The sequence below is a fragment of the Ptiloglossa arizonensis genome, chromosome 2 (assembly GCF_051014685.1).
Source record: "Ptiloglossa arizonensis isolate GNS036 chromosome 2, iyPtiAriz1_principal, whole genome shotgun sequence".
Lineage (NCBI taxonomy): Eukaryota > Metazoa > Arthropoda > Insecta > Hymenoptera > Colletidae > Ptiloglossa > Ptiloglossa arizonensis.
In genome coordinates, this window is record NC_135049.1 from 27,136,497 (window position 1) to 27,145,605 (window position 9,109).

General features: G+C 36.4%; 2 protein-coding genes and 2 long non-coding RNA genes across 5 annotated transcripts; 2 read left to right on the forward strand and 2 right to left on the reverse strand.

Moving 5' to 3' along the window:
- Positions 1–216: 216 nt before the first annotated feature.
- Positions 217–2,707, forward strand: LOC143154967 (glyoxylate/hydroxypyruvate reductase A). Of its 2 annotated transcripts, XM_076327109.1 has the most exons (5): positions 217–351; positions 431–571; positions 900–1,274; positions 1,348–1,712; positions 1,800–2,707. In XM_076327109.1, the coding sequence occupies exons 2-5, from the start codon at positions 475–477 to the stop codon at positions 1,929–1,931; spliced, it is 969 nt and encodes a 322-aa protein (XP_076183224.1). In that variant the 5' UTR covers positions 217–351; positions 431–474; the 3' UTR covers positions 1,932–2,707. The 2 variants fall into 2 exon arrangements, with proteins under 2 accessions (XP_076183224.1, XP_076183223.1); XM_076327108.1 differs by having other exon boundaries at positions 292–571.
- Trsn (translin) lies at positions 2,066–3,589 on the reverse strand. The gene is made up of 5 exons (XM_076304646.1): positions 3,412–3,589; positions 3,001–3,100; positions 2,711–2,926; positions 2,564–2,643; positions 2,066–2,506 (listed from the first exon to the last, which is right to left on the reverse strand). The coding sequence occupies exons 1-5, from the start codon at positions 3,481–3,483 to the stop codon at positions 2,270–2,272; spliced, it is 705 nt and encodes a 234-aa protein (XP_076160761.1). The 5' UTR covers positions 3,484–3,589; the 3' UTR covers positions 2,066–2,269.
- A 115-nt stretch (positions 3,590–3,704) lies between these two features.
- On the reverse strand, positions 3,705–7,517 carry LOC143143627 (uncharacterized). Its single transcript, XR_012991199.1, has 3 exons — positions 5,431–7,517; positions 4,757–4,873; positions 3,705–4,645 (listed from the first exon to the last, which is right to left on the reverse strand). It is a non-coding gene; the product is annotated as an uncharacterized LOC143143627 (long non-coding RNA).
- Positions 7,262–8,786, forward strand: LOC143143628 (uncharacterized). The gene is made up of 2 exons (XR_012991200.1): positions 7,262–8,198; positions 8,305–8,786. It is a non-coding gene; the product is annotated as an uncharacterized LOC143143628 (long non-coding RNA).
- Positions 8,787–9,109: the final 323 nt, after the last annotated feature.

Sequence of the window (9,109 nt, forward strand, 5' to 3'; positions counted from 1 at the left end):
TTATTATATTTACTTGCATTATTTACAATTTCAGCATCAAAATTGAGCAAATATATATCAGTTCGTTTAAAAACATAACTAAGATGATTTTAAACTAAATTATTTGAAAAGACATAGTGGTGTTACAAATTCGTCAGATAATGTATGTTTAAAATAAAATAAAATTTGACGGATGCAAATGAAAACAAAATAATTAAATTAAAATAATTAATATAAAAATTAAAAATTAAAAATAGGATACAAATGATAACGCATAAGTAATGATTCCTTATATAAAAATGTATCTCTCGTACGTCCAACTGGAAACTTAGGTTAAGATCCAGCAATGCAACACGTCGAACCCAATACGACGTAACGTCAGATTATTAATTACGAAACGTTTACAGTAAGTGAGGACGATAAATTAATTGTTGGATATTATATTTGACAGTGAAAATCTTTCATTGAGGCTAGATCATATTCCCGCGTATCGACATGGCGCATACAATCGCAATTCTATCCGTGATTCCTAGGTTATCTTACCATCTTCGAATGCAACTTCCAAAGTCAACGATATATGATGTTTCGCCAGGTATTATTTTTGACATACACTTTCCCGCATGCCTATGGAGCTCGAATTTCTTCGGCTCACGAGAGCTTTCGCAGCGAGCACGTGTTAAAACGCACTACCACTACGATCCCCTGTACACTGAATTTGCGTATTTCACATGTATGTACACCTTGGCGGAAAATCCACCCTATTCAAATATTTGACGCATATTTCAAACACGCTTTCGTTCAATGATTCATAGACCAATGTTAAAGAACTTTCATCGCATAAAAGTTGAAGAATATAGTTTAATTTGCATTCCTGCTAGCTATAATTTTATTGTTTAATTGTATTTCCTTTTTTTTTTTAGACAAAAATGACACGTTGTCGATATTAAAAAATGCGGACATAGTGGTAACTGATTGTAATTTGTTTTTACCATATATAGATAAGTTACCATCTTTAAAATGGGTACAAACAACGTGGGCTGGTATCGAAAAAATTGCCTCTCACTTACAAAATAAAGAAAATAATTATATTATTACACGTTTTTCTGACAAAGCCTTCGGTTTTGCTATGTCTGAATATGTAATAGCACATATCTTTAACTTTGAACGCAATCAGAGGCAACAATATGAAAACCAAAAAAATTGTCAATGGGCAACAAATGGACAAATTTCTAATTACAGGTTGATTTGTGATTTATCTGTGGGTGTTTTAGGCTTAGGAAATATTGGAAAATCAAGTATGATATTCTTCATTGACTATTGCTGATAAAAGTATTTGATCTTACATAAATATTCATTTAATTCTTGCAGTTGCACAGAAATTAAAAACATTTGGAGCCACTGTATGGGGAGTGACCCGGACACCACTGAAAGAAAAATTAGATTATCTTGATGAACATAGAACAATTGAATTTTTACCTGAAATGTTGACACATTGTGATTATATTGTTAATGTTTTACCATGCACCTCAAATACTTTAGGTTTATTAAATGGAAATATACTACAGAATTGTAAAAATCGAGGTAGCGTTTTCATCAATATAGGTCGAGGAACAATTATTAATGAAACAGATTTATTAAATGCTCTTCAGCAACAGTGGATTTCTGGGGCAATATTAGATGTTTTTGAAAAAGAACCGTTGTCAGAAGCTAGTAAATTGTGGTCATTACCACAGGTAATTCTTTCTTGCATTATAACATAAATGGCAAATGTTGACATTAATGTAAATTAACTAATTTTAATTAATACCATTTTTATGTAGGTTACTATCTCACCACACATTTCAGGCGTAACTCGTCCTCAGGATGTTGCTAGATTTTTTGCTGAGAATTATGAGAAATTCATTAAAGGAGAAACCTTGTTAAATATCGTAAATTTACAAGAAGGTTATTAGTTTACAAAGACTTAACTATCATGGCATTTTTTTACCAAGTTATTTTAGACAATTTATAAAGTATAAAAATTAAATGAAAGAATATAGATAATTACTGTTATTTATACAGCTTAAATAATATTAATATAAAAATATGTGTTTCAATATTTTATTATGCATAAAGATATATATTGTTATACATGTTAATGATTTATTATGCTTTACTAATGTTCCACTGAATATATCAATGGTGATGGGCAGCTGTTAGACGAGTTGTTTGGGAGTTACTCTCAAGATGTGTGAAAGAAAAGAGATATAATGTTTTATTATTAGTAATTATATTATTAATATTATAATATTTACTTTGCATCTGGAATGGTTGGACTTACAGATGATTTTAAACCTCGTATACTAAGATCATAAACTACTTCTTCTATCTTTTTAACGGAGTACTTCAAAGTATCGAAATGTTTCCTTAGGTTATCATTTTTCAAATTTAAAAGTCTGAAGCCTATATTTAATTCATTCACAAATCGCGCTATCTCTATAGGTCGATTATAATCACCATTAGTAACACTATTTACAGCAAAACGACTCTGAAATGTAATGTATAAATAAGTAGCAACTACAGTTATATTATAAAATATACATACCAGTTCTGCAGATAATTGTAGTAAACCCATTAAGAAGTCTTCCAAATCCAAGTGAAAACCATCTTCTCTATTATTTTTAACTAGATTTGTAATAAAAAATTTAGTATAAAAAGAAAAGTAAATAAACTTATATTATAAACCATATACCTCCTAATAATTCTGCAACAGTTTCTTTAGAAACTAAAACCTTAATTTCTAAATATATTATTAAAGAAGCTAAGAAACACAATTTTTGTGTGACAAAACGCCAATGATCGTAAAATCTATAGTACTGATCCTTTGGTACAATTTCTGCGAGTGTGGCATAATTTTCACGCACATTTTCAAATAATACTCTCGATGTTGCACAATATTGAGATACAACTGTAAATGAACAAAGAAATAGCTGTTTTAGCAATTTGGAGATATATTATATATATATATATATATATACCTACTTATGTTTTCATCCAACTTATTTTCATTATGAATGTTTTGTAATATTATCAGGATGTCTCTGGATTGCTTTTCAAGAAGTCGCACAACAACACGAATTTTCTTTAGGAAAAGAAAATTAATTTTATTTAATTTAACCCAGACTTTACACATATTATGTTTTTAGCCATTTCAATATAAAACTCTAATAGTCTTTCAGATGACAATATGTATACACATTCTAACCTAACATACACGTTATGTATAAAAGTATTTGATATAAAATACTGTAAAACAAATAAAAAAAGAAGCGAATAATGTTTCAAATATTCTTATTAGAATTTTTCGTATTATTAAAGTTTATATCAAATTTTTAACAGAGTTAATCATTTATCATGTGAAAAATTACATGGTAATAAGTTATCTGTACTCACCTCACGTAATTTTTCTTCATCAGTTAAGAAATCCTGAAACGAATTAAATATTTCCGATATTTTTACAGCCATATTGATTCGAATCCTTTTAAAATACTGACTAAAAGATAAAGATATTGTGTCAATATTTTGCAAAACCAATGCTTGTTGGAACACGTTGTATGCATACACTCGCGGTAGTAAATGATTCACTCGGTAGATGGCATCATTACATATTGATAAGTTTCAAATAATAAAATATATCTTTTTCTATAAATATAAATATAATACGGTATTAATTCCTCGTACGAAAACAATGTACAAAAAATAGTGCGATATAGTAAGTATACATCTATCAATACATACTGGAAAGATTGAATAGATACTTAATTTTTTTTTCGTTTCAATGGAAATAGAACTATTATAACGTAAATAATACTTAACATACGTTTCCTTTAAGATAAATCCCTGTCAATTACCAAAGTACTGCAAACACAATCGCGGCTTGTTTGTTATACTCGGTCTGGGATCGCATTTCCATATTTTACTTTAAATACTTTATAATCCAAACTTATAAAATATAACGTTCCTTTATCGTTGAAATACTTTACGAGGCGATTCGAAATCACGATAATTACACGAAAAAGAGTCATTCAACAAGAGTTATTCGACACTCAAAAGAGTTATTCAACATTTTTATAACGCAGTACACCAAACAGGTATTATAGTGTGATATCAAAAAATTACAACAAATACTCGACCACATCGATAATAATTTTTTTCCCGTTGTCCAAATATTTTACGAACTGGGTAATAGCCTTAACGAATCCACGAGAAAGAAAATACAACGGTCTCTAATGAGAAGTTGTTTACTCATTGGTAGAATTTAACGTTCTCATAGCACAGTACACTGTGAAACTCCTTTTTGGGAGTTTAGATATATGTACTGGGATATAAAATAACGTGATAATGCGTCCTGATCGTGACATTAACTCGAAAAGATCGACACGATCGTTTCATGACGACGGTCGGGTCGCGACAGCGCTTTGAACCGGTCCGGAACAGAGTCCGTAAGCGCGCGAGCCATAAGCTGCAAGGTCTCGCGCGATGTATAAATAGAAACCAGTAGGTCCTGCTGTGAAGTCGAGGAAGGTGGTTGGAATTCTACAGGATGCCTCTACGTACCTCGTAGAGGATACCTCCGGGGGATCTGCGGGCGTGTCATTGATCCCAATACACGCGTTCAACCAAGCATCTGCGAGAGAGAGACTGGCTTTATTGAAAAGTTCACGCCCACGTTCGTGTGCTCGCGAGAGCTGTGATCGGGTTCGCCAGGATTCACGAGGTAAATCGACGATATAAATACCGGAAGTCCCGGAGACTGCCCGATTCTTCTGTCACTGCTCCTCCGAGTCCTCTCTTCGATGCTTTCAGATTTCTTTTGTCGGATGTTTAAGCGTTTTCCTTAATGGGGTCTTCCACTCTGGAACACCAAAAAAGGCGTTTCATTCTGAATTTTTTACCAAGATACTATTATACAATAGCTTTTTCAAACCTTGGATACTTATTTGTACACGTTTCGAAGAAACGTATACTTCTTTTTTTCTACGAACATACATACTTATCGAAGAAATATTCTTCACTTGTTCGAAGTAAGTACTTTGATACAAACTAAAAAACACGATACTTTAACGGATAGTAGCGAAATTTCGGTGAATAAAGTGAGAGAATTCTTTGAGTAGGAAAAAAATAGCTCTTGTTATCGTGCCGATAACGTGACCGATTGCGGTCTTGAAAAAAATGTAATTTTCAAAATAATTTTGAATTAATTATTTTTATCCATCGTAAATAACTTGATCCAACATTTTCCTCTCAATTATTCCATAGATAAGTTATCGGAGATCTCCAATGGATTCTGGAATTATATTTTACTTCCAATGTTCATCGTGCAACGTTGTAACAACAGAACGATCATTCTACAAAAGAAACACAAATACGACAGATTCCCCCATTCGTATGCTTCTCTAATTTGTTCCATACCTAGTCATCGAAGATACAGAAGAGCACACGACCTTGTTGGTAACCTTCGACGGTGCAGTTCGTACATCTTTGCGGTTCATCTACGACGTTCGAAGGTCACGGCATTATTGTTGATATTGACAGGGAATCCTGCAAGTAACGATACGATCGATTAGTTCAAGCGATTAATATCGTAGAGACAATACACGCTCTTTCTGCCCTTCGGGACTAACTTGTCTCGTTGTGATTCTGCTGTTAGATTATAAAAGTGATTAATTTATCAAATGGAACAATTATTTAATCACCGTGTATGCTTACAGAAAATAATTTCTACTCTAAAACTCTCGTTACATTTTCCATCTTATTCTATCCTATTATGTATCCTTTACCATTTTCTAATACAGCAAATCTAACGCTCAATGTTGGTATACGATTCTTATTTCTAAACGATAAAGAGCGAGCGTACTCAAATAGTGCAGAAGACACGCGATAATGTCAAGGGGACAAAAGATTAAGTAGAAATTAATTATTTTCACGAACCGGGGCGTCACAATACGTAACAAGTACTAATCACATTTCAGTTGCTTTATTTTCCCGTTATGTTCTCTATCTTCCTTTTCTCTCCGTCTCCACTAACCCTTTCGCCACTAACGGGATATATGTTGTTCCACACGACGTTTCAAATTTTCCAGCTTACGTATGTTATTTCAACCCTTTGTCCCCGTAGCGTGGTAAAGGTTCTTTATAAAAATATCGATTTATGTTCGGATAAAAATCCGAAATTCTTTCTTCGCCTTCAGAACACCGAGTGTCTCCCTTCCCGTAAACAACGCGCCCTGTTGAACGAAAATCGCGCTACGATAACGGGTCGTGGCGACGATTCGGGTGCGGGCGCGGTTGGGTCACAGTCCCGGTGCTCGAGCGCTTTGCATCGCGTTGAAAAAAACGCGCTTCGAAACACGCCTGATCCTCTCGAGATGCAAAACGATCGGGCCGCGCGCGACGTGTAGGTTGCGCTCAGAGTACGAGCGGACGGATGGATCGGGATGCTGGTTGGATCGAGGAAGAAGAAGAAGAAGGCTGGGCCACGGCGACCCGTTAAGCTTGCATTCCTCCGGGCGCCAATCTTAATAAAATCCTGGTACCGTAGGCCGTCGTAAATTTTTGGTACCGTGCAACGCCGTGAGTTCGTGCCCGTGCCGTGGTTGCCCGGCTCGCGATACGGCCGCGCGTACCGAACCGTTTTATTTTTAGCATGGGCGATCTTATCGCCGAAGGAAGATTGCGGCCGGCCGCGAGCGTCCTTTTGGAACATATTTTACAGCGGCGTCGACCACGCGGACTATTTGCATTTAATTTCAACCGGTGAGTTCCCCGCCGGTGTCGTGGTTTACGCCGAGCAACGGTGCCTCGGATGTTCGTCGGGTGATCCGCAACGGGGCGCTCGTGGAATCGAGATTCTCGAAGAAATACAATTCTGGGTACTCGCGAACTATTCGGCCCGGACGAGGGGCAGGGGGGCGAGGAGCGCGGCGAGCGGGAGAGCGGGAGATCAACACGGGCACGGTGAAACGCTGCGGCGAATCTCCCGATTAATATTCACACCGTTTCGCGTTATTGTCGTTGCCAAGACTGTTACAAGAGAGGAACCTAGTAGCGGCTCAATATTTGCACGTTAAACAGGTTTTCTCGCTCGTTTTCATTGCGAACGCGCGCGCGCGCGCGAGAATGTCAATACACCGACACCGATTTGCAAACAGGTTGACGCGCGAGGCGGCTTAGCGGATCGCTTGATTCTTTTATAATGTCGTTAGGGAGGGAGTGAGGAGGGGGGGACGACGACGACGACAGGGACCTCCTGAAACGTTCGTTGGCTACTGAATTACACCGCGCTGCTCGGATGATGAGTACCTGGCTGCGCGTCGCGATTATTTATCGCGGTATTCGGGAATGAAAACGTCGACGCTCGACGATTCGCCCGGTTGGAAATCAACGGCGCGATATCTATTATGCGATTCGTATTTCTGCGTCTCTAGGATTGTGCGCTGCCGTCGACGAAATCATAACGAGAATCCCTTCCACCGCAGAGAACTTCGACTTGTCACGTGGCTGAAACGCCAGATGGCGTGTATCATTGTGTTTCGAGGAACGATTTCCGACAGGCGCGATCGATAGTTCGCGCGGACCATTCGATAGTCTTTGGCGGGCCGATTTTAATATTTTAACGCTCGCGATTACTGTACTCTTCGAACCGTTTGAAATCTAATACAATAATATCCGAGTGTAACAATGTATTCAAAAGAACGGTAAAAAGAAAAGAATACGGAGAATTAATAAGCCGGAGTGTCGCAAAGATAACATAGATTCGATGCAATGTGATCTTGCGATTGTTAAATATTTTTAACGTCGATTTTTGTGCTTTCTTTCCGTTTTCTTTTGTATTTTTTACGCACAACGTTCTCACCGCAACTAACTTTTCCTCCGTTATTTTGTAAATTAATACGGTGAAGAAACTATTCCGAAGAAAATAATCGTCGCGATCCTAAATCTTAATATCGATCAATCGTGTGTACTCCTAACACATAAGCACGTAAGAGACCACGTGTAGTTAAAAAATGCTGTTACGAGATTTAACCTCGTATCTTACAATGCAACGTATTCAATGAATAATAATCTGCGCGTTGAATCGATCGATTGTTATGATGTATAAATAATAGCATTCAGCGTTTTATTAATCACGCAATAAATAAAGAATTGTCAAGAATGAAAAGGAATTACGATACCACCTCGTGAGATGATAATTTCTATTCCTTTATAATTCCTATTCGATTATATAATTTTTCCATGTATAAGGTGTTGAGAATAAAGAAATGTATATTTTTCTGTTAAACAAAGGGGTACGTAGACACGAGAGGGACTCGAGGCGTCGTTAGTAATAAAAAAAAAAAAAAAAAAAAAGAAGAACGAATGGTGTTGTGTGTACGAGCAACAGAGCTATTATGAACTCGTCAAGACAACACGTCTATGTGAACAGTACTTAATGCTCAGCGTTCGCAGCAACAGACACGTGAAATGCATCGACGTAAATGTCAGGGTCACCAGCATACGTAGCAGCCTTTCAGACGAATACCGATTAAATGCCGACTCTTTTACTAGCTTTATGCCAACAGAAACCATTCTAATTGCATAATTTGCCACTTAAAACAGACAAAGCGACAAACAGAGTTGCGTTGAAACATCAGCAATCTTCACCGTGGAACAAAATAAAAGAAATTGCTGGTTTATTAAAAAAAAAAGAAGAATCTGAATAATTTTTCACGGAGATTGGCTATTTTTTGTTCTTTGTCATCGTTAAAAATAAAATGAATAAAATGTTTCGTCACGAAGTTCTTATCGTACCCCAAATTGAGAAGAAACGATAAGTTTTCGTTTTTTTTACCCATTTTTTCTAATGGATAATAACTGAACTTGTTCGCGGTGCATCTATAAGCTATTACGAGCACGGGATACGTCAGTTATTACTAAACATCTTTATTACGTATACGTGAAAGTGTACACACGAGTGTAAGAGTAAGGAAGAAGGTACAACTAAACACTTTGTTATGAAACCTAATCTCGATATTTGAATCTCGACTCTCGTGATGTTTAGGATACTCGAAATCACCGGAACTACTCTGCGCGCGGAAATTTTCATTAAAAA

Bases quoted from the DNA above. Each gene is read 5' to 3' on its own strand.
- LOC143154967 (XM_076327109.1), top strand. From the start codon at position 475: ATGGCGCATACAATCGCAATTCTATCCGTGATTCCTAGGTTATCTTAC. The intron at 572-899 runs GTATTATTTTTG...TTTTTTTTTTAG, and splicing joins GATATATGATGTTTCGCCAG to ACAAAAATGACACGTTGTCG. The intron at 1,275-1,347 runs GTATGATATTCT...TAATTCTTGCAG, and splicing joins AGGAAATATTGGAAAATCAA to TTGCACAGAAATTAAAAACA.
- Trsn (XM_076304646.1), bottom strand. From the start codon at position 3,483: ATGGCTGTAAAAATATCGGAAATATTTAATTCGTTTCAGGATTTCTTA. The intron at 3,101-3,411 runs GTGAGTACAGAT...CTTTTCCTAAAG, and splicing joins ATGAAGAAAAATTACGTGAG to AAAATTCGTGTTGTTGTGCG. The intron at 2,644-2,710 runs GTATATGGTTTA...TTACAAATCTAG, and splicing joins TGTTGCAGAATTATTAGGAG to TTAAAAATAATAGAGAAGAT.